We start from the raw sequence: 25,061 nt of genomic DNA, 5'->3' as shown, positions 1-25,061 counted from the left end.
CCTACAGGGCATGCTGTTGTCAGTGCCCCCTCCAAAAGCAAGACAGTCCCTCTGTGGTGCCCCCATGGGCAGCACTCTACTGCTCCGAGCCTGGCTGTGGTCAACTCCTATCTGCAGTCGGCTCCACGGGCAGCCACAGCCAGCCACACCTGGGAAAGGCCTGCTCTCACTGTGCCCTGGGCATCCAGACCTTTCCATGAGCAAAGCCCTTTCAATTCTTCGCTCGTGGTCAGGCACATGCAGGGAGCAGCAGGAGGAGGGCGGGAGCCTCGGATCCTGAAAGGGCTTCTGATGTCACTCTTACTGCGCTCTCCAAATGCAGCCATTCACAGTCATGTGACTAAGAGGAGTTTCCCTGACCAGGCCACCCCACCAGGGCTGCACTTAAAATGATAAATACAGATGGCCCACAGGCAAGTGAAAAGATGCCCACTATCACTAACTGTTAAGAGAAACGCAAATCAAAACTACAATGAAGTACCACCACGCACCAGTCAGAATGGCCATCATTAAAAAGCCTACAGATGGCAAATTCTGGAGAGGGTCTGGAGAAAAGGGAGCCCTCTTACATTGTTGGTGGGGATATAAATTGGTGCAACTGCTGTGGAAAACACTGTGGCGGTCTCTCAAAAGAAGTAAAACAAAAAAACAAAACGCTAAAAATAGAGCTACCATATGACCCTGCAATTCTACTCCTGGGTGTATACCCAGACAAAACTATAATCGAAAAGATACATGTACCCGCCATGCTCATGCAAGCATTAGTCGCTCAGTCGTGTCTGACTCTGCAGCCCCATGGACTGTAGCCCACCAGGTTCCTCTGTCCACGGAATTCTCCAGGCAAGAATACTGGAGTGGGTAGCCATTCCCTTTTCCAGGGGATCTTCCCAACCTAGGGATTGAACCTGTATCTCCTGCATTGCAGATGGATTCTTTACTGTCTGAACCACCTATGTAATAGCAGCACTATTGACAATAGCCAAGACATGGAAACAACCTAAATTTACATCAACAGTTTAGTGAATAAAGAAAATGTGGTGCATATATATATATATATATATATATATATATATATACATATAAAATAGAATACTGCTCAGCCATAAAAAACAAATAATGCCATTTGCAGCAATGTAGATGGACCTAGAGATTATCATACTCAGCAAAGTAAGTCAGAGAGAGAAAGACAAATACCACATGACATCACTTATGTATGGAATCTCAAATATGACACAAATGAAATTATCTATGAAACAGAAACAGACTCACAGACACAGAGAGCACTGGTGTTTGCCAAGGGGGAAGTGTAATAGGGAAGGGATGGATTGGGAGTCTGGGATTAGCAGATGCAAACTATATATATACATATATATATATACACACACATATATATATAAACTGAATCACTTTGCTAAACATGGGAAACTGCTGCTGCTAAGTCACCTCAGTCGTGTCCGACTCTGTGCGACCCCATAGATGGCAGCCCACCAGGCTCCCCCGTCCCTGGGATTCTCCAGGCAAGAACACTGGAGTGGCTTGCCATTTCCTTCTCCAATGCATGAAAGTGAAAAGTGAAAGTGAAGTCACTCAGGTTGTCTACTTGAAAGTTATACAGTCGTGTCCGACTCCTAGCGACCCCATGGACTGCAGTCTACCAGGCTCCTCCGTGCATGGGATTTTCCAGGCAAGAGTACTGGAGAGGGGTGCCATTGCCTTCTCCAAAACATGGGAAACTAACACGTTGCAAATGAATTATACTGCAATAAAATAAATTTTTAAAAATATATAAATATTTATTGTATGTGGATTGATATCACACCAAGTATAGAAGAACACAGAATCTGCATATTTCAAGAAACCTAATTTATGTAAAAACACACAAGCACGTTCAAATATTTGATACACCCCTGGTGGTCTAGTGACTAGGATTCAGTGCTTTCAAATATTTGGTATAAATAGAAATGGTTGTTTAAATTATTGACTTGGGCTTTAGTTGGGAAAAAAAAAGAATGCTGTAGTTATCTTGTAGATAACCTGATACTACAGTGCATTGTGTTAAAATATATAAAAATTTAAGTGGGAATTTGTATAATCCTATTCTGGCATTATTTTCACTTTAAAATATACTAAGAATCTTAAAAAATGCCATTGGCCAGGCCACGTACGGGTACCCACCCCACCAGCCCCACTGGAGTCACTTTCCCCTTCCCTCCTCTCAAGGACTCCTCCCCAGAAGCCATCTCCGCCCAGTCTCTGCTTCGCTTCCCAGTGGATCCTCTTCTTGCAGGAAGTTTCCAGCTCTTTAGCTCATTACAGTCTGGTTCACTGTTGTCCCCCTACCTAGTTCACAGTCCAGCACATAGTAGGTGTTACAGACTGAACTGTGTGCCTCTAGATTCCTATGCTGGAGCCCTAACCCCCAGTGTGACAGTATTTGGAGATGGGAACCTTTGCAAGTAAGCCAGGTTAGATGAAGTCATGAGAGCTGTGCTCTCATGATGGGCAAGATTAGGGCCTTTATTAAGACACCGGGGAGCTGCTGTCTCTCTTTGCTGTACGAGGACACGGCTAGAAGGTGGTGTCTATAAATCAGGAAAAGAAGCCAACCATGCAGGCACCCTAACCTTGGGCTTCTCGCCTCCAAAACTGTGACAAAATCAATTTCTGTTGTTTAAGCTGTGCCGTCTGCAGTACTTTGTTATGGCAACCCAATCAAGCTGAGTATGATCTCAGGTACTCATACACATTCCTTGATCGAATAAACAAGCAATATACAATCCTGGTGATACCACCCTTATGGCAGAAAGTAAAGAGGAACTAAAAAGCCTCTTGATGAAAGTAAAAGTGGAGAGTGAAAAAGTTGGCTTAAAGCTCAACATTCAGAAAACAAAGATCATGGCATCTGGTCCCATCACTTCATGGGAAATAGATGGGTAAACAGTGGAAACAGTGTCAGACTTTATTTTTTGGGTTCCAAAATCACTGCAGATGGTGACTGCAGCCATGAAATTAAAAGACGCTTACTCCTTGGAAGGAAAGTTATGACCAACCTAGATAGCATATTCAAAAGCAGAGACATCACTTTGCCAACAAAGGTCCATCTAGTCAAGGCTATGGTTTTTCCTGTGGTCATGTATGGATGTGAGAGTTGGACTGTGAAGAAGGCTGAGCACCGAAGAATTGATGCTTTTGAACTGTGGTGTTGGAGAAGAGTCCCTTGGACTGCAAGGAGATCCAATCAGTCCATTCTGAAGGAGATCAGCCCTGGGATTTCTTTGGAAGGAATGATGCTAAAGCTGAAACTCCAGTACTTTGGCCACCTCATGCGAAGAGTTGACTCATTGGAAAAGACTCTGATGCTGGGAGGGATTGGGGGCAGGAGGAGAAGGGGACGACAGAGGATGACATGGCTGGATGGCATCACTGACTCGATGGACGTGAGTCTGGGTGAACTCCAGGAGTTGGTGATGGACAGGGAGGCCTGGCGTGCTGCGATTCATGGGGTCGCAAAGAGTCGGACACGACTGAGCGACTGAACTGAACTGATACAATCCTGGAGTGGACAAAGTACTTTCACAGGATTCATTCTTTGCAAGGATCTCTCTATGCTTCAACTCCCTTTGATTTTCTAGTGAAAGTGTTAGTTACTCAGCCATCTCCGACTCTTTTCAACCCCATGGACTGTAGCCTCTGTCTGTGAGATTTCCAAGGCAAGAATACTGGAGTGGGTTCTATTCCCTCTTCCAGGGGATCTTCCTGACCCAGGTCTCCTGAATTGCAGGCAGATTCTTTACCATCCGAGTCACCAGGGAAGCCCCAAAGCACACATCTGACGAAGGTGGTATTTGAACTCATGCGTGTAGAGCACAATGGACTAGCAGCTTAACTCCTCGGCCTTAACCACTTGGCCACCTTGTCCTTGTTGATTTCTAGTGTTTCACAAAACCTGAGACTTCTCCAGGCCAGTAACACAAAATCAGTTTTGGTCTTTAGGGTCTGGTAAAGGCACCTTGAATCACTTGGTGGTGGGCTCATCCAGTACTGAGCTGGTCTGGATTCTGAAGCCCTTTTTGGATTCAGTGCAAAGAATGCTGTGATTGATTAGCAATGCCTGTCGTGACTGTGGGTGGTGTTAAGTGGAGGCATCCGAGCCAATCCTGACCCAGAAGCTGCTGCTTAGGGTGCAGTTAGGCACAGGCACTAAAAAGCAGAGACGTTACTTTGCCAACAAAGGTCTGTCTAGTCAAGGCTATGGTTTTTCCAGTAGTCATGTATGGATTTGAGAGTTGGGCTATAAAGAAAGCTGAGTGCCGAAGAATTGATGCTTTTGAACTGTGGTGTTGGAGAAGACTCTTGAGATACCCTTGGACTGCAAGGAGATCCAACCAGTCCATCCTAAAGGAAATCAGTCCTGAATATTCACTGGAAGGACTGATGCTAATGCTAAAACTCCAATACTCTGGCAACCTGATGCAAAGAACTGACTCATCTGAAAAGACCTTGATGCTGGGAAAGATCGAAGGCAGGAGGAGAAGGGGACGACAGAGGATGAGATAGCTGGATGGCATCACCAACTCAATGGACATGAGTCTGAGTAAGCTCTGGGAGTTGGTGACGGACAGGGAGGCCTGGCGTGCTGCAGTCCACGGGGTCGCAAAGTCAGACATGACGGAGAGACTGAACTGAACTGAACTGAGGCTCAGGGAGCTGGTACCAGCACAGGTGCCTCTCTAAGCAGTGTATTTTTGCGGTATTATTTTTGGGAGCCTCAAGGGACTCCCAGCTTCTGCAGGTACAAGAAGAGGAAGAAGGAGCATGGTGGGTGGAGGAGAAGGTGAGATACCACCGCTTGGATGACCAAGGAGTCCCCTGGATCAGAACAGCTCTTGAGCTGGAAGCAGTCCATACAGGTATAGCATGGGATGCATGCTGGTACCTCTGATAGAGGGTGAATTCCATTCCATAAAGACTCATTTAACACCTTTCACAATATGTGCTCAATACGTGCCAAGCTGGTTCAATCGTGTCCAACTCTTGGCAACCCCATGGACTGTAGCCCACCAGGCTCCTCTGTCCATGGGATTCTCCAGGCAAGAATACTGGAGTGGGTTGCTATGCCCTCCTCCAGGGAGATTTTCCTGACCCAGGGATCGAACTTGCATATCTTTAAGTCTCCTGCATTGGTAGGCGGGTTCTTTACCACCAGTGCCACCTGGGAAACTCCCACTTTTCACAGGTCCAGCATTGCGTTGAGCACCATGAGGACCCAGAAACATCCGAGTCCTGTCTCTGAGGGGCCAACAGTCCTCCCGGAAATGTGACTGGCCAGGTGCTGTGTGCACGGGTGGTCCAGGAAAGGAGGCTGGGGAGGGGATGGCGCCCAAATACTACAAGAGACAGCTATGATGTCCAGGCCTCCTGTGACAGCTCAAGGGGAGTCGGGGCTGCAGGGAGCAAGGAAGAGCTATGCCCTGGGGCATAGGAGTCAGGCCACTGACTCTGTTGTGCAGAGTTAAGGGCAAGGACATGGGCACTGCTGAAGGGACCCAGGGCCCATGGGGGTCACAAGGAGCAAGACCAGTGCCCAGTAGAGCCCAGATCCTTGACAGAGCAGGGTAACTGCTGACCAGCAGGGCCTCTGCCTCAGGCCCCAGCTGGGGAGACTTATCCAACAGAGGTGGGTGAGGGGACACGTGCCCCATGGCCAGTGAGGGGGACAGGCACCCTGCAGGCCCCAGAAGCCAAAGCTGCTAGGGAAATGAGGACAGAGTGCAAGGAGCATAGGGCAGGACATGCTGGGTGACAGGAACTCCGGAAACAAAAGCTCAGAGGCACAGAAGACACATCAGATGCCTGACCTGCTGGAGCAGAGGGACAGGGCTGGGGAGAAGAGGCAAGCAGAGGGTGTAGGGAGAGTCACATGACCAAGCTCTTAGCAGCCTAGCGGAGAGACCAGACACCACAGCTGGTGGAACTGGATGGCTGGGGATCAAGTCCTGCCTCTTCCTCTTCCCAGCTGTGCCACTTCAGGCAAGTTACTTAACATCTCTGAACTCTGGTCCTCAGCTAGGGATGACAACAGTACCTGCCTCACAGAGTTGTGGTAAGGATTGAGCTACAAAGTATGAAGCACTGAGAACCGCACACTGACATGTAGCGCCAGGTAAACAACTACAAAGGCTACAGTTATGTAGAGTAAAGCAGTCTGAGCATCAACCAGTATTTCCCAGACTTTTTCCCATGGGATCCTCAACTAAAAGATAGAAAAGATTCTTACAGCCAAATTTGGAAAACATCTCCTATCACATCCACATCAAGCTCTGATGAGTCCACAGTGAGAAAAACAAACAAAACAAACAAACAAAAAACAAAACCCTAACTTTATTTAGCCCAGTATTTCCCAAACCTAATGGATCATGGAAACCTCTGCATATCTTGGGGGACAGTGCTACACAGGCCACCAGTCTGGAAAGTGCTGTGTGGGAGGGCAGTAGGGGAGTCTATGAAAGTGGAAGAAAGCATCTCCAGGAGAAGCCATGTGGCAGGGGTGAAGCCACAACGAGATTCCCATGTCCAGAGAGAAGGGAAGGGAAGGAGGCGGCTGAAATGCCAGGGCCGAGGGCCCCGGAGCAGAAGGGGAGCGCAAACAGGGGAGACCCAGGGCAGGGGGTACAGAGAAGAGAGAGGAGGCAGAGGCGACCCTGAGCGTTCACATTTGAGGAGGGAGGAAATGTGAGAGCAGAAAGGGGGTGAAGGGTGGGGGCACCCATCAATCCACCCACTCCCTGATCGCCTTTCCCGATTTGTGCCTGGGGTGATCTAAGCCCTGTGGCTTCCCCCAGGATAGGGGACTCTGGAGAGAGAAGGGTGGCGGCTCTGCTTCTCGGGAGAGAATAACGCCCGGAAGACACAGAGACGTTCTGTCCCCGCTACGCACAGATGGTGTGATTATAGAACCGACAGCAGTTGTCCAGGGCCTCTAGGCTGAACTCCGGGCCGGTGCTGAAAAGAAGCAGAAGCTGTAGTCTGCGCTCCAGGCCTGGGCTCTGCTGACCACTAAAGGCTGAGCAACTTCAGGGAAGTTGCTCCATGTCTCTGGTCCAAACTTCTAAGTTTGGTCCTCAAGCCTCGCTTCCTCTTCCCTTGGTTACATCAGCCACAGCCATAACGTTTCTACCCCCTTGCTCTGGTACCACAGGCCTCCCCCACCCCAGGTACTCGGGCCTCTGTGCCCCATCACTGTCAGCACCCCGGCCCCTGGCCCCTAGCCCCCGGCCCAGGCACTCACCTCTGGAAGGCCTGGTGGCAGCACTGGTACACCTCAAAGCTGCTGCTGTTGAGGGTGGTGTTCAGGAGGGACACACAGTCCACCGCAGGGCCCCTGGGCATGTAGAGGATCCCTGTGCAGAGCAAGCAGCTAGTGGGCAGGGTCCAGCCCCTTACTATCCCCCGCAACGCCACCCAAGGACTGTCAGAGAGCCCGGGGCCCCAGTGCCTGGCCCTGGACTGAGTCCTGAGCCCACCAGGCCTGCACTCACCGGCCACACAGGCGTTCACCAGAGACACACAGGCCCCCGTGCAGAGCGCCCGGAGCACGATCTGGGAGAAGTCGCTCTTCCGCTGGGGAGCCATGGAGGCTGCAGGAGGATAGGAGGGCTCAGGGCCAGGACTCTGCAGGCCCCTCTGCCTCCTCTCTGCGCTTCTGGCTGTGTCTGCTGACCAACCCCCTTCCTCTTCTGGGGGGCCAGAGGAACAGGCGCTGTCCTGATGCTTGTTGAGTCTGAGAGTCCTCCTTGGCCTGACTAAATAGCATTCCACACCTCCCCACATGCCATCAGCGGCAGGTGTAGGGAAAGAACATTGAGTTTGGAATCAGGCAGACCCGGGATTAAATACAGGTTTAGCCACTTATTAGGCTGCCCTGGTGGCTCAGATGGTAAAGAAATCTCCTGCCTGCAATGCAGGAGACCCAGGCTGTATTCCTGGGTCAGGAAGATCCCCTGGAGAAGGGAATGGCAACCCACTCCAGTATTCTTGCCAGGAGAACTCCATGGACAGAGGAGCCTGATGGGTTGCAGTCCATGGGGTTGCAAAGAGTCGGACACGACTGCACAACGAACACACTTAACAGCCACTTAATAGCTGAGTGACTGGGGTCACATTTCACTTTTGCATGACTGTATCCTTTTCAATAAAACGGGATGGTTGCACCACCAGGCAGGGGACTGTGAAGGGTGGAAAGGTGTTTTGTAAAAAGCTGATAGTTCTATAGAGCCTTCCTCCCTAGGCCCCACTGGGCCTGTCTGTCCACTGTGGGTATGGGAACTGGCAGGTCAAAGCTTCAGCTGGTCAGCCAACACCGTACCTTCCGACCCTCCCTAGGGCCCTGAGCCAGGCTTGCCCTACGAGGCCAAGGTGCTGACCTCCTGGGCCAGCTAAGCAGCAGAGAAGTCATGAAATTCCAGGGCTGGCAGGAAGTTCCATGACCTCCTTGTTCAGACTCTGCCTTAGACCAAGAGGAGAACTGAGGCGTGCAGATCCCTAGGAAGTTGTAGGTATCTGAGAGCCAGAACTGGAGACCAACCCCCCTCAACCCCCACCCTTTATAGGAGGCCAGGGAGGCCCCTCTAGGACTCACTCAGGCCTCCCAGCATGATCCCAATGGAGCTGAAGTTGGCGAATCCACAGAGGGCAAACGTTGTGAGGATTTCTGCTCTGACCTGAGAAAGCAGAAGATGAGAGGTGATGGGCTTCCCACAGGGATGTCCTCAAACCACCCCAGGCACGGTAAGTCGATTCAGTCATATCTGACTCTTTGTGACCTGTGGACTGTGGCCCCCCAGGCTCCTCTGTTCATGGAATCTTCCAGGCAAGAATATTTGAGTGGGTTGCCATGCCCTCCTCCAGGGGATCTTCCTGACCCAGGGTGGAACCTAAATTTTAGCTTCTCCATCAGGAATGTGGGAATAACACTATCTGACTGGGAGGACTGTCATAGAGATCATATCATGTATAGGAAGAAATAGGCATAGAGTAGGTATTTATTTCTTTTTCTATATTAATTTCAGATTTTATTTAATTTTTAACTTTTTGGCCAGGCCACACAGCTTGTGTGATCTTAGTTCCCCAACCGGGGATTGAACCTGTGCCCCTGCATTGGAAGTATGGAGTCTTAACTGCTGCATCACCAGGGAAGTCCCTAGAGTAGGTATTTAAGCAATATAACTCTCTTTCCCTTTTGCTCTGAACAGTTGTGTAATTTCCTAGAAGTACTAAGGGCTAAAATGGAACAATTTGGGGGGAAAAAAAAGATAGGCTTAGACCCATACCTCACACCATATAAAAAATTTAATTCTAGATCATTAAAGCAGATAAATATTAACATTTTAAACATTAAATATTAGAAAATATAGGATAATAGTATTATTGTTACAGAATAGCCTTCTTGCTCTCATCCTGGAGAGGAGCAAACTGAGGCTCCTAGAAGTGACTGAAGTTCACACAGCAAAAAGGCAGCTGTGTCACAATTTGAACTCAGTTTTGTCTGACTCCCAAGAGCGCACCATTTCAACTACTTCATCATACTGTTCTAGGAATTTAACCCTTACCAGGTTTCTGGAATGGAGGTAAGTCTCTTAAATTTAGAAATAATATAAGAAATGCAAAGATTTGGTATAAATTTGTATTTTTAAAAATTCCTGAATACGGAATGAAGGGAAAGGAAAATAAAAAGACCAGGAAAAATATATGTAGACACTGTGGGACTTCCCTGGTGGTCCAGTGGTTAAGACTCCATGCTTCCAATGCAAGCAGTCCAAGTCTGATTCCTGATTGGGGGGCTAAGATCCTACATGATGCGTGGCGTGGCCAAAAAGAAATTTTTTTAAATAGAAAATGGAAAAGAATTAATATCTTTATAACATACAGAGTTTTTATAAATTGATTTAAAAATATTAAGGTACTTGCATTCTGCTTACTCACCTACAATCACCCTGCAAACAGCAGCCCAAGTAATGCTAAAATGTCAGAAGTCAAATCTTCAGTAACTTCCAACTGCTCTTTGGCCTGGGTCACTCTGTTACAATTACCACTTGTTCTAAGTAGACGTCTCTCACTTCTCCAAGCCAGTGCTTTGGGCAACCCCAGAGCCTTTGCATGTACCTCTTTCTTTGCCTGGAATGCTAGTCCCCATTTCTTCTGGCCTCTGCTCCTCCTTCCAAGTCTTGGTCTAAGTACCCGTCTCAGGGGGGCCTTTTTTTGGCCACAATGTGTGGCACTTGGAATCTTAGTTCCCTGTCCGTGGATAGAACCTGAGCCCCCTTCAGTGGAAGCGAAGAGTCTTAACCACTGAACCACCAGGGAAGTCCCTAGGGAGGCCTTCCCTGTCCAGTCAGTCCTACCTAGTCAAGGATAGACGCCCTCCCTGACTCCTTTTATTGTTTCCATCATAGAACTTACTGAAGATTGTGGCTTAAAATTTTTTATTCCTTTGTTTTCTTGTGTCTTTCACTAGATATAAGTTCCATGTCACCAGGTACCATGTCTGTCTAATTACCCTTTTTATCCCTGGTACCTGGCAGAGGGCCTGGTTCCTCAGAGGTCTCAACAAACACTTGCTGAAGGAATGAAGCTCACTGAAAAAGATCCTGAAGGCACATTGTAGGCGTGTGCTCAGTCGCTTTAGTCATGTCTGACTCTGAGACACCACGGACTATAGCCTGTCAGGCTTCTCTGTCCATGGGATTTCCCAGGCAAGAATACTGAAGTGGGTTGCCATTTCCTCCTCCAGGGCATCTTTCCGATCCAGGGATCAAACCTGTGTCTCCTGCATTGCAGGTGGATTCTTTACCACTGAACCACCAGGGAAGCCCAGAGGTACATACCACCACTGTGTCTAGAGAAGACAGTGATGCTGGAGCCGAAAATTAGGAGTGAGGGGAAACCCGAGCTTTTTACTCCATATAAACCTTCTTAAAAAAAAAAAAGAAAAGCTAAAGAGTGCATTTCTTTATCATTAAAAAAAATAATTTCAAAGACAAGAAAAAATATTTTATGTTAAAAGTTCCTAGTAACCCAGGAAACACACGTTAAAACAATGAGCTATTATTTGCCCATTAAAGTAGCAAGACTTCTTTTTTTAAGAGGCTGCTCTGCCCTGTTCAGTGTGTGGTGAAATCAATGCTCACAGGCACAGCTGGGGTGGTTTCAGTTGCTATAACCCTTTGCAAAAGTTACTGGCAGCACCCACACAGGATTCATGCCATACGATTCAGTCATCCCACATGTGGAAATGCTCCCAAGGAAATCATCAGAGAAGAGGGAAAAGTTCAGTGCAAAAGCTACTCGTTTCAGCATTGGGTATAAGAGCCAAACAGTGGAATTAAATATTATATTGTTATGTTTATATTTATTATCATATAATTAGATATAATTGATTATATATTATAATAGCTGTCATTTGGGGATGACGATATGATGGGTAATTTTTTTATTCTTAATCATGTTACATTGGTTGTTATTCTTTTAGAGAGTTTCATTTTAGAAAGCTTTTATAGTTTTTGGGGTTCTTTTTAAGTCTTAACTGAACAAACCAACCCCTGAGCTGAATCCCGTATATTGGAGATTAATGTGGTGAGGTCTTTCTGCTTTACTATCTTAGCTCCTCACTAGAGTCTCACACCCATTCCTTTGGGGCAGGGGTGGCAGGTATGACACTGGTTTTCCAACAGAAGAGGCAAGGTGCAGCAGCTGGCCCAAGGCCACGGGATGGTAGACTATCTACAGCTGGAGTTCAGATACCTTCAAAAGATAGAGAAGTGAAGTGAAGTGAAAGTCACTCACTCATGTCCGAGTCTTTGCGACCTCGTGGACTATACAGTCCATGGAATTCTCCAGGCCAGAATACTAGAGTGGGTAGCCTTTCCCTTCTCCAGGGGAGCTTCCCAACCCAGGGATAGAACCCAGGTCTTCTGCACTGCAGGTGGATTCTTTACCAACTGAGCCACAAGGAAAGCCAAGAGAGAGAGACCCTGAGAAAGATGGCAGTGAAGCCTAAAGCTGTCTTGTTGCCCAGGGCAACGGGATGTGGGAGGTTGAGGACCACCTCCGTGTGTCTCAGCCAGCCTGCAGGGGGACAGTTGCATCATGCCCTGCCCCAGCAAGAGGAGGGGGACACTCACGGAGATCCACTGCTTTTTGGAGCCGACCCACTCCTCAGTGCCCGCAAGGCGGCGCTGCTTGTACTCGGAGAGCCCCTGATAGGCCACGAACTCATTCAGAAACAGCTTCATCCCCAGCAGCTCCGCCACCACCGAGCAGTCCTCCCAGGCTACGCCCATCAGGAAGGCCACTGGCCGCAGGATGTAGGAGCAGATGAGCTGAGGCGCAAGGCAAGAGGAGCCGCTGGGACTGGGGTTGACCTGGGCTCTGTGTGTGTCCACCCACAGTCACCGCTGGCCAGGACCACCCCCTCCACAGGTCGAGAGGGACTGTACCTGGAAGCTGAGCCCCTGGATGTCCACCATGTTTCCCAGCCAGGAGAGGGCAGCATTGATGAAGTCCAGCACAGCCAGAAAGGCAATCAGGTTGGCCGCGATGTTGGTCACGACCTTCACAGACAAGGCAGCTCCACTGCTAGCTGCTTCTAAGAGGTTTTGAGCATCTCTGTCAATGGGACAAAGAGATGTCATTATTGGCCTGTCTCCACAAGTTCAGGGTTCCCTGTCCTACAGGCTCAAACTTGGACAGAGCATGTCAGAGCCAGGGGTCCTTGTTTACCCTTGAGACCAGAAAGATGCTGGTCCAAGCACTAGGCTAAGACCCAGACTCCTAGTACAGACATCATCTAAGACAAACCACGAGCTGCATGCAACTTAACAAGCACTTGGAAGGAGGCAGATCTGAATAGAGATGTGTGACGAATATACACACCACGTTTCAGAGATTTAGTACCAGAAAATATGAAATACCTCTAAAATTAAAAAAAAAAATTTAATATATTCGGCTATACCGAGTCTTAGTTGCGACACACAGGATCTTTGTTGCAGCATTTGGGATCTTTAGTTGCATCATGAGGGGCCTAGTTCCCTCCATGCATGCATGCTCAGTCACTCAGTCATGTCCAACTCTTTGTGACCCCATGTACCATAGCCCATCAGGCTCCTCTGTCCAGGGAATTCTCCAGTCAAGAATACTAGAGTGGGTTGCTATTTCCTTCTCAAGGGGATCTTCCCAACCTAGGGATCAAACCCGTGTCTTCTGCATTGGCAGGCAGATTCTTTACCACTAAGCCACCTGGGAAGACCCTAGTTCCCTGACCAGGGATCAAAGCCACACCCCCTGCATTGGGAGCATGGAGTCTTAACCACTGGATCACCAGGGAAGTCCCTGAAATAGTAATAATTTTTATACCAAATACACATTAAAATGACAATATTTTGGATATATTGAGTCAAAACATCTTACTAAAATCATCTTATTAAAAAATCACCACTTTACTTTTTAAAGATGATCACTAGGAAATGTTAATTATACATGTGACTCATGTTATATTCCTCTAGGGCAATGCTGCCCCAGACCTTCAGGCAGTTATGAGGTTGGGGCCACCCATTGTATCCACAAGTACATTTGTCCAAAGTGTTATCTTTCAATATTTTTTTAGAATTAAATGTTACACAAAGGTTGCTAAGACAGTGATGAAGAGATATTAGGAGGTGAGTGAAGTCAAGGACAGAGCTCACTATGTCAATGATTGATGCTGGGGTCATGTAGAGAGGTGGCGTGGTTTTCATGCCCTCCTCAGCACGCACGCACACACACACATACACACACACCAGGCACATCCCGCTGGTCAGAGACTGGAAGATGAGATTCGAGACCTGGATCCTGCATTTTCTGAAGGTAAGCCACAGGTAGGGCAGTGGCTGAGAGGGGAGATAGGCTGGGCTTGGTGAAAGACAGTGGGCGGCAGAGCACACAGGACCTGCTGCGGCCCTGACTGTTCCTGTCCCTGCCCAGCCCTGGCTTCCTTCTGTGCAGGCCCTCTTGTTGTGCTCACCCGTAGGTCAGTTTCACGCCTTCCTCACTTCTGAACTTGGACTCCTCCACCTCTGGGTAGACCAGCTTGGAGAGGGCTAAAGCACAAGGAGCAGCCATCACAGAGGCCGCAATTAGGGAGGCAGCATCGATCTGCAAGAGGGAGTACGGACAGGGTTATAGAGAGATGTCAGAGGAAACATGCAGCCCGGGAAGTGCAGCCCCAGGGAAGCAGGGGAGCACGGGTGCACCCCACTGGTGCGTCACCATCGCTGTCCTGCTGCCATTGATGCTGATAGTATTAATTCATTTCATGTGTAGAGGGTCAGAGTCTGCACGCACAGAGCCTTACAGGCAGGACTTCAGGAAGTTAGAACTTCGGGAAGTTAGGCAGGGCGAGTATTGTTATCCCACTTAAGAGACAGGAAAACTGAGGCCCCCAAAGGGTTAAATATGGCTTTCCCATAATACAGGAAGAGAAGGAATCACAAAAGACCTATTGTGTCTTTTGGCTCCAAGTTCAAGGTTCTTCCTTCCCTTCTAGGCTGTCTCTCTTTGACCACTGATCTGAGGGCTGCTTCATCACTGGCTGAGGGGCTTGTGATGATTTCAGACAAAGCTCACAGAGCCCAAGAGTTGGAATTTACCCAAGATGTGACCTAATGTGACCTCAGAGTAAAGGGATGTCTTCCCTCTACAGGACTCCTCCTGTCACTTACTGTGAAGGGTAACTCATCACTTCAAAACAACTCATTATCTCCACTCCTGTGGTCAGAGAACTGTTTCTAAGGATATCTCCTCCTACAATAGCCACCCTTTTGGCCCCAGTTCTTGTCTCCTGGAGCCAGGCTATAGAAGCGTTTTGCAGCAAGATGATGGAGCAACCAGAGCCCTTGGGAGTGTTCCTTCCTGAATTGTATCCTTACTGTGGTCTCAAACACTTTGCTTTCTTCTTCTCTTACAGAGACGTGACACTTTTTCACCACTGTGTTATTTACCAAGTGGGAAAGTTAGAACCAACCAAACACACAATAAGGGATTCCCAGGGGACTCGGTGGTAAAGAATTCACCTGCCAATGAAAGAGACACAGGAGGCTCCATCCCTGGGTTGGGAAGATCCCCTGGATCTTCAACCCAGGAAATGATAACCCACTCCAGTATTCTTGCCTGAGAAATCTCATGGACAAAGGACCCTGGAGGGCTATAGTCCACGGGGTCATGAAAAGTAGGACAGGACTGAGCACAGAGCACACAAACATGTAACAATGGGGGAATAGCTAAGCATTGTCAAGCTGCCATCAAAAACAATGGTTACCAAGGCTTCACAATAACATGGAGAAACGCCCACAAACTTGCATATAGAGCGTAACCACAATGATGGGGGCGAAAACAAACTCCACAACTCTGCATAAAAAGAAGATCGGAAAGAAATACACCAAAATGCCAACCAATTATCTGTCCCTGGCTAGTAGGGCCAGAACGATTTTCTTGTTTTTCAGCTTTTTTGCATATTTCCTAAATGTCCACAATGATATATCTTGCTTTTATAGACAGAAAAATAAAATAGACTTCTCCTTAAAGTTGATAATAAATCAACTGCAGTTCTTAAATTTCAAATAAAGAGGAACAAAAAGACAGGAGGTAAGTTTAAGCTACGTGCTTAGGTTAACAAAAGCAGAAGGCCAAAGAGGGCCATGGGGGACCTTCCTGGTGGTCCACTGGCTAAGGTCCAGTGGCTTCCCAATGCAGGGGGCTCAGGTTCGATCCCTGGTCAGGGATCTGGATCCCACATGCTGCAACTCAGAGTTCGAATGCCACAACTAAATGAAGATCCTGCGTGCCACAGTGAAGATCAAAGAGCCCGTGTGCCACAACTAAGAACCGGCTCAGCCAAATAAGTAAATTAAACAAATAAATAGTTTTTAAAAAGAAGAAGCCCATGGAAGTACCAGGAACTGCTGACAGGGAACCAGCCCTGAGAGACCTGCCGAGGCTCTGAAACCCCTGTAATATCCTCCTTCTTCTTCTAAAGCCCCTTGTTTCCTTTCGGTGGTAAGGTAGTGTACTGGCTCCAGCACCCACCCCCCAAACACCCATCACGGGCACTGGATGTGCCACCGTGCTGATGCTGTGGGAATAGACAGCCTCAGGCAGGTGTCCTCTCTGGACTTTACAGGCTGACCTTTGGGACTTGGCTGGCCTCCTCCTCCTGGGCTGTCCAGCTCTAGCGGGCACAATGCCACCACTGGAATCTTGGGATTTTACCTCTAGCCGCCAGGACCCTCCCCTTTCCTCCAGCTTGGAGGCTGCCTCTGGTTTGTCAGTTCGAGTCTCAGCGGGGAGCACACCCCGCAGGTGTCACACTCCTGGACGCTGCCCTGTGAGTGGGTCGGTTGCGGCCACTACCTCAAATGCCTTAGGCCGTCATTTCCTGCTCATCTTGGAAAGGGCTAAGTCCTGCACCAGCAGGGCTCTCTGGGGCACTGGGCCAGCCCATACACTCCTCCCTGTCAGCTACTTCTCAGGGCCATGACATACCCCTGCCCTGCTTCCAGACCCTGGCTCAGGAATGCCTTCTGTGCCCCAGCATCCTATGGCCCACTCCTCTCCAAGGCCTGCCCTTCTCTACCCAAAGCTCTCCTATGTGAAGAGGGAGAGAGGGTAGGAACCCTCCATCTGAATTTTCAAAAAGATCTTTACTGAGAAAGGAAGTAAATCCAGACACTACAGAGCATAAGGGCTTCCCCTGTGGCTCAGCAGTAGAGAATCCGTCTGCAACGCAGGAGGTGGTGCAAGAGACCCAGGTTCAATCCCTGGGTTGGGAAGATCCCCTGGAGGGGGCGTGGCAATCCATTCCAGTATTCTTGCCAGGAAAATCTCATGGATAGAGGAACCTGGCCGGCTACAGTCCATGGGATCATAAAGAGTCGGACACAACTGATCGACAGAGCATGCCCAGAGCATAAGAGACCAGTTTCAGAAGGACTGACTTCTGACCCTAACATGTCAGAGAAAGGACGATCACTTCTTCAACACTGTGCGGGTGTTTTCTGGCTATTATTGCATTTGATTCTTAGACTGCCATGAGGTGGGCAGGAATTCTGCCCATTTTACACATGGGGAAGACTCAGGATGTGGCTGACTCTTACTTGGCCCCGTTCAGAAGCCCCAGACTCTGTCCCAGGAGCTCTTACTCTTGTACAATTGATCGAGGAACATCAGTGGCCACCCCCTCAACCTATAATGTATTCACAGCCTGAGGTACATATCTGGATCCCCTCTCACAGTGGTCCTGAACCAGAGGAGTAGGTAAGGAGACCAGTTTCTGGGGCTAGAGAGAGAGCTCGCAGCTGCTTTAGAGTTTTTTTGGGCAAACATGCTAAAAAGGGTCACAATGAAAGGATTCATTGAGGTCCCTTGGGACTTCAGACCAAATCTAGACCAGTGTCATTTGATAGAAATATAATGGAAACCACATCTGTGATTTAAGTTTTCTAGCAAGTGGTCTAGTGGTTAAGAATCCACCTGTCAATGCCAGGGTTCGATCCCCAGTCATGGAAGATCCCACATGATTCAGGACAACTAAGCCAGAGTACCACAGCTATTGAGTCTGTGCTCTAGAGCCCATGATCTGAAACAAGAGAAGCCTCCACACTGCAACAAAGAGTAGCCCCTGCTCGCCACAACTAGAGAAAGCCCTTGCTCACAACAAAGATCCAGCACAGTCAAAAATAAATACATAAAAATAAATAAATCTTTTTTTAAAGGTAAAAAGAAATAGATGAAATTAATTTTGATGATGTATTTAACTTAACCCAATATATCTAATATATTATCATTTACCCATGTAGTCAATGTAAAACTTACCAATGAAGTAAAAAAAAAAAAAGGTATAAAAAGAAAAAAGAAAAAGAAACTTACCAATGAAGTAAAGTGGAGTATTAGTCCTTCAGTTGTGTCCAACTCTTTGCAACCCCATGGACTATAGCCCACCAGGCTACTCTATCCATGAGATTCTCCAGGCAAGAATACTGGAGTGGGCTGCCATTGCCTTCTCCAGGGGATCTTCCCAACCCAGGGATCAAACCCAGGTCTCCTGCATTGCAGGCAGATTCTTTACCTTCTGAGCCACTAGGGAAGCCCTAGAACTTATCAATAAAACATACTAATTGATTTCTTCACACCAAGTCTCACAGCAGACCTCATTTCAGACTGGCCACAGTTCAAGTTTCAACAGCCATGTGCAGTTAGTGGCTACTGACTATGTCTGACAGTGCAGGTCTAGAAATATGCAGCTTTTAGCAATAGGAAGGTGCAGGAAGAGGTAGCCAGAAGTTGAGCATCAAAGAGAAAGGAAGAGAGAGAGGCGAGATCTCTCTGGAATTCAGGGGCTAAGGGCAGGGCCAAAGACTCCATGAGGAACTGCCTGGACGGGAGAGTAATAGGAGAGACTGGGGAGGGTGGGATGGCAGGGCTTCGGGAGGAAGCGACTCCCAACCCTCCGCACCCCCACCCCCCCTCCCCCGCCCCCACTCCCGGGTTGCTGCAGTGGCAGCCAAGAGCCAGGTGGGGGCAGAAGAGAGCTTTCTGTGGCCAGACTGGAGGCAGATCCAGAGGTCAGAGGGGAGGAGGAAAGGGATGTGGCCTTTCAGCAGGCCAACTAGTCTGGGGCTTCCAGACCAGAGGCTGTGGATAGAGATCCGCAGCCACTGCCTGATCCGGGCGGCCTCTGCACCTTCTGTGGAGCTAAAGGGGAGTGGGGCCCCAGGCCTCTTCATTAGGGAGGCCTGCCTGCCTGGGGCTGGACCTGGACTCTGGCCCAAGCAAGGGAAAGAAAAAGAGGCTGAGTTGTAAGACGATTGTCGGAAAGGGATAAGAGTTTTTCCAGTACTTCAGTCTTAAGTAATAGCAGCAACACTCATGCTCGTGTGGTAGAAAAGAACACCATTCTTTCAACTGCCTGTGGGACCCAGGACAAAGTTAAGGCATTTAAAGGCTCTAAGGTTTGAACTGCCCTGGGGGTTCAGTGGTTTAGAGTCTCCCCTACCAATGCAGGGGACCCAAGTTTGATTCCTGGTTCAGGAAAATTCCACATGCCATGCGGCAACTGAGCCCATGTGCCACAACTACTGAAGCCCATGCACCTTAGAGCCCGTGCTCCACAGCAAGAGAAGCCGCTGCAATGAGAAGCCCCCACACCGAAATGAAGAGCAGCCCCAGCCCCCGCTAGCCACAACTAGAGAAAGCCAGTGCCCAGCAACAAAGACCCTGCACAGCCAGAAATAAATAGATTATTCTAAAAAAAAGTATAAAGTCTTTAAGTCCTAAAGATAATAGGGCAGGCCTTCCCTCAATAGCCACTGTGAAGAGTTTCGGGACCAAAGTCTTTAGTTTTCATTTCTGAAATATCAAATTCCTTCCAAAATCAATTGATGGTGAGTTTTAGGGGAGGAGCGGGCATGCACCAGCTCTCATGGGCCTTTCCTAGGCCCAGGTGAGACAAGCTGTAAACCAAATGCTAACATTCTACATGGGATTTGCCGGGAGAAGACAAAGCCCCAGAGTGCAAGGGGCCTTCTTGAAAATCACGTGGCAGCAGCTATCCTGCCCAGACAGCTCTGTGAGTATGTGGAGCTGAGCCTCCCAGTGTGGCCTAGGTGTTCTGAGGGAAGGGAGCACCAAGGAGCGGGTTTCCCCATCCCGAAGGACACGGGAAAGAAAGACAAGTGGAATCTGGGACCAGAGAAGGGGACAGTGCAGGTCATTCTGTCACCCCTGACCCACTCAGGCACAGCATCAGGAGAGCCTGGGTGCTGGGAAAGGTAAGCTGTTGTTGTTGTTGTTGTTCAGTCACTCAGTCGTGTCCTACTCTTTGTGACCCCATGAACTGCAGCACACCAAGCTTCCCTGTCCTTCACTATCTCCCAGAGTTTGTTCAAACTCATGTCCATCGAGTCAGTGATGCCATCCAACCATCTCATCCTCTGTCGTCCCCTTCTCTTTCTGCCTTCAATCTTTCGCAGCATCAGGGTCTTTTCCAATGAGTCACTCTTCGAATCAGGTGGCCAAAGTATTGGAGTTTCAGCTTCAACATCAGTCCTACCAATGAACACCCAGGACTGATCTCCTTTAGAATGGACTGGTTGGATCTCCTTGCAGTCCAAGGGACTCTCAAGAGTCTGTCTTCTCCAACACGGTTGACAATATAAAATATACAGCCTCCTTTCCTGATTTTGAACCAGTCCCTTTTCCATGTCCAGTTCTGACTGTTACTTCTTGCCCAACACAAGGCAGACTGCTCTTCTCCAAATCAGCAACATGGAGGCTCAACCTCAACCTAGGGACTGAGCAACAGTGCACTGCATGGATGAACTTACCCAGCTCATTCCCATCCTGTAACACATTGATGGTTTTTGCTATTACAAACGATGCTGGGATTTTTCATCCTTTGACCACTTGTGAAAATATTTCTGTATCATGATATTGCCAACTGGATCAACAGGAAGGAGTATTTTTAAACTGACGGATAAGTGTTCTCCAAAAAGGTTAGAGCAAATTATACTCCCATCCCATCACTTCATGGGAAATAGATGGGGAAACAGTGGAAACAGTGTCAGACGTTATTTTTTTGGGCTCCAAAATCACTGCAGATAGTGACTGCAGCCATGAAATTAAAAGACGTTTACTCCTTGGAAGGAAAGTTATGACCAACCTATGCTATGCTATGCTATGCTATGCTAAGTCACTTCAGTCGTGTCCGACTCTGTGTGACCCCTAGACGGCAGCCCACCAGGCTCCCCCATCCCTGGGATTCTCCAGGCAAGAACACTGGAGTGGATTGCCATTTCCTTCTCCAATGCATAAAAGTGAAAAGTGAAAGTGAAGTCGCTCAGTCGTGTCCGACTCTTAGCAACCCCACGGACTGCAGCCCAGCAGGCTCCTCCATCCATGGCATTTTCCAGGCAAGAGTACTGGAGTGGGGTGCCATTGCCTTCTCTGGACCAACCTAAACAGCATATTAAAAAGCAGAGACATTATTACTTTGCCAACAAAGGTCCATCTAGTCAAGGCTACAGTTTTTCCAGTAGTCATGTATGGATGTGAGAGTTGGACTGTGAAGAAAGCTGAGCGTCAAAGAATGTTTTTTGAACTGTGGTGTTGGAGAAGACTCTTGAGAGTCCCTTGGACTGCAAGGAGATTCAACCAGTCCATTCTGAAGGAGATCAGTCCTGGGTGTTCTTTGGAAGGAATGATGCTAAAGCTGAAACTCCAATACTTTGGCCACCTCATGCGAAGAGTTGACTCATTGGAAAAGACTCTGATGCTGGGGGATTGGGGGCAGGAGGAGAAGGGGACAACAGAGGATGAGATGGCTAGATGGCATCACCGACTTGATGGACATGAGTTTGAGTGAACTCCGGGAGTCGGTGATGGACAGGGAGGCCTGGGGTGCTGCAATTCATGGGGTCGCAAAGAGTTGGACACGACTGAGCGACTGAACTGAACTGAACTGAAAGAGTATATGGGTTTCCCTCTGGAAGAGGCTCCAGAAGTCTCCTTGCTCAGTCCTCCGCCTCCTGACCCCCCTGCCCACACCTCGGTCTCCCTACCAGAGGCTTAGAAGGGAGCGATTCTAGCCTCGGGACCCCAGCACAACCCTGGCTGCTTCCAAACCCTCACTCCTTCCTTTTCTAGCCGCAGGAGCCGCTCGGTGCCGGAGGACTCCGAGGGCTGCTGGTCTGGGTAGAGGAGCCCTGCGCTCAGCCTCGCCCGCCGCCCGGCCTGCAGGGGCCGCCGGAGCTCGGCGCCCACCCTTCCCCGAGCCTCTTTATCAGCAGGCGGGAGTAGCCTCGGCGCGGGAGGCCTGGGGTTGAGGCGGTGGCAGCTCCGCCAGCTCCCTCCCGTCCGCGGGCAGAGAGCTCCGGACTCTGCTGAGAAGATTCCAACCCGCATTCTTGCGGGCCCAGAGCGGACTCTCAGTTCTATTTGATTGGTCTACGTGTCTATCCCTCATATGCGCTTCCCTCATATGGGCTTCCCTCATAGCTCAGATGGGAAAAGGCAATGGCACCCACTCCAGTACTCTTGCCTGGAAAATCCCATGGACGGAGGAGCCTGGTAGGCTGCAGTCCATGGGGTTGCTAGGAGTCGGACACGACTGAGCGACTTCACTTTCACTTTTCACTTTCATGCATTGGAGAAGGAAATGGCAATCCACTCCAGTGTTCTTGCCTGGAGAATCCCAGGGATAGGGGAGCCTGCTGGGCTGCCGTCTATGGGGTCGCACAGGGTCGGACACGACTGAAGCGACTTAGCAGCAGCAGCAGCAGCAGCAGCATAGCTCAGATGGTAAAGAATCCGCCTGCAGTACAGGAGACCCCAGTTCGTTTCCTGGGGCAGGTAGATCCCCTGGAGAAGGGATAGGCTACCCACTGCAGTATTCTTGGGCTTCCCTTGTGGCTCAGCTGGTAAAGCAGCAGCCCGCAGTGCGGGAGACCTAGGTTTGATCCCTGGGTTGGGAAGATCTCCTGGAGAAGGGAGGGAAAGGTTACCCACTCCAGTATTCTGGTCTGGAGAATTTCATGGATTATACAGTCCACAGGGTCGCAAAGAGCTTGTCGGGACTGAGCAACTTTCACTTTCACATGTCTACCCAGATACCAGTACCACACTGTTTTGATTACTGTAGCTTTGTGGCCTCTGCAACAGCTGGTAGAAGCTATGATGAGCTTCGAGTGTTAGCCTTACCAAGAGAGTTCATTTAATGTGAGCCAAAGTGAAAACATCTGAGAGCGCAGCGGGTCAGTACAGCCCCATCTGAGGTCACTGTAGAGTCCACTGCCTCAAATGGGGACACCAGGAACAGTTGTTCTCTACACTACATCCACCCCTCGCAGCCCGGCGAGTACCTGAAGGCCTTGGTGGCTGAGGGGGAGCTTTGCAGGACTCTGCCAGGGAATGTTTTATTTGAGGGGATGGCTGAGTACGGCCACATTTGGACCAGAGCATAGAAGGGGGCCTGGCACTCCCTGAGGTCAGCATGATGGCAGCAGCAGTGATAAACAAGAAATCGCCACAGGTTGTTCTGGAGGAAAACTAAGTTGGCTGTGGATTTCATCACGGCTAAGATTTGGGCTTCCCTGGTGACTCAGATGGTAAAGAATCTTCCTGCAATGCAGGAGACCCAGGTTTGATCCCCGGGTCAGGAAGATCCCTTGGAGAAGGGAATGGCTACCCACTCCAGTATTCTTGCCTGGAGAATTCCATGGACAGAGGAACCTGGTGGGCTACAGTCCATGGGCTCAAAAAGAGTTGGACCTGACTGAGCTACTAACACTTTCATTTTCAAAGAGTATATGAGGCACTTCCTTGATGGTCCAGTGGTTAAGAGTTCACCTCCAAAGCAGGGGATTTGGGTTCCAACCCTGGTTGGGGAACTGAGATCCCACATGCCACGGAGCAACTAAGTCCATGCTTCACAACTAGAAAGTCTGTGAGCTGCGATGAAAGATCTGCTTGATGCAGTGAACATCAGAGTGCTGCAACTAAGGCTCAACGCAGCCAAATAAATAAATAAAAAAATTTTTTTAAAGAATATATGAATACCCCACAACCTTGCTGTTTAGAGGCATGTAAATTTTTGCATATCTTTAGAAGAAATGTAAGTTATTACTGTTTTAATTTCAACTCTCAGTAAGCTTGAATATCTGTTTATAATTTATGAACTTTTTTTCCTGATCAATCATTAACATTTTAAAAAATTGTGACTTTCACCATTCAGAGGTTTCTCATTTTTATTAGTTAGCTCTGTCAACTTTTTCCTTTACACTTCTGGATTTCATGTCATGCTCAGAATTTTATAAGAAAAAGGCAAGTTGTAAGAAAGTGTGAATAGAATTACTCATCTTTAGTTTTTTTTTTTTTTTAAAGAAAGAAAGCATATGTGTATTCAGGTATATATTCTTAAATGACTATTTACACAGAAATATCTGGAATGAAGGACTTTCTCGGTGGCTCAGCTGTAAAGAATTTGCCTGCCAATGCAGGAGATGTGGGTTTGATCCCTGGGTCAGAAAGAGCCCCTGGAGAATGAAATGGCAACCCACTCCAGTAATCTTGCCTGGAAAATCCCCTGGACAGAGGAGCCTGGTGGGCTACAGTCCATGGAGTTGCGGAGTCAGACATAATTGAGCAACTAAACAGCACAAGCTGGAATGACATATTTTAACTCATGGTTCTCAAACTGAGCGAGTATCAGAATCACCTGGAAGGCTTGTTCCAACACAGGATACTCGGCCCGATCCACAGTGTTTCTGATTCAGCAGGTCTGGGGAGGGACCTAAGAACTTGTGTTTCTGACAAGTTCCCAAGTGAATCTGGTGCTGCTAGCCCATGGACAACACTGAGCACTGCTGTTCTGATCCAGTAAAGGGAATTATCCATGGGAAGTGGCAGTAAGGGAGTTTGTTTTTTTACTTTATTCACTTCTTTAAGAAGCAAGAATTTCTTTGATAGTTAAGGGGGAAAATGAGATTTTTAAAGACTTGCATGTAAAAGCAAAGACAAGTATAGTGTTTTATCCAAATACAATCCTTGAGAAGGAAATGGCAACCCACTCCAGTATTCTTGCCTGGGAAATCCCATGGACAGAGGAGCCTGGTGGGCTACAGTCACAAAGAGCCAGACGCAACTGAAGTGGCTTAGCACGCGCACGCACACATGACACATTATTACCAGGCACTTTGTTGGGACACACAAGATTCATCTCAGGTTGCCATGCAGTAGTGTTGGGATGGGTTTAAAGGCCAGATTCATACCATTGGAATTTGACCTAGAAATGCATTATGCTCAGAAAGCTGCACAAGTAATAATTTAGGAGTAGAGGAAGGACATGTGCCAAGAGAGAATGTGGTGGAGAGGAGGCAGGGGTGGAAGAAAAGTAGGACAAATCTCCAGGGATGGCCTAGGTGGAGGACAGTGTGTCTGTGTTTTGGAGTCAGACAGATCTGGGCTCAAATTCTGGCTTT

General features: G+C 48.5%; 1 protein-coding gene across 2 annotated transcripts in view; it reads right to left on the bottom strand.

Moving 5' to 3' along the window:
• The window catches only part of SLC28A1 (solute carrier family 28 member 1), an 81,793-nt gene that overhangs the window by 6,483 nt on the left and 50,249 nt on the right, over positions 1–25,061 (bottom strand). Inside the window, exons 12-18 of one of the 2 annotated variants that reach the window (XM_061394010.1) lie at positions 14,057–14,187; positions 12,495–12,663; positions 12,180–12,377; positions 8,639–8,720; positions 7,539–7,637; positions 7,289–7,400; positions 6,362–7,002 (exon numbers count right to left, since the gene is read on the bottom strand). In XM_061394010.1, the coding sequence (XP_061249994.1) occupies positions 6,930–7,002; positions 7,289–7,400; positions 7,539–7,637; positions 8,639–8,720; positions 12,180–12,377; positions 12,495–12,663; positions 14,057–14,187 (864 nt within the window). In that variant the 3' untranslated portion in view covers positions 6,362–6,929. Of the gene's footprint in view, positions 1–6,361; positions 7,003–7,288; positions 7,401–7,538; positions 7,638–8,638; positions 8,721–12,179; positions 12,378–12,494; positions 12,664–14,056; positions 14,188–25,061 lie in introns of those variants that run through there. The other variant, XM_061394012.1, reaches the window with a different exon arrangement.

This window comes from Bos javanicus, chromosome 21, assembly GCF_032452875.1.
Source record: "Bos javanicus breed banteng chromosome 21, ARS-OSU_banteng_1.0, whole genome shotgun sequence".
NCBI classification, from domain to species: Eukaryota; Metazoa; Chordata; class Mammalia; order Artiodactyla; family Bovidae; genus Bos; species Bos javanicus.
This window is presented reverse-complemented; position numbering and strand designations above follow the sequence as displayed.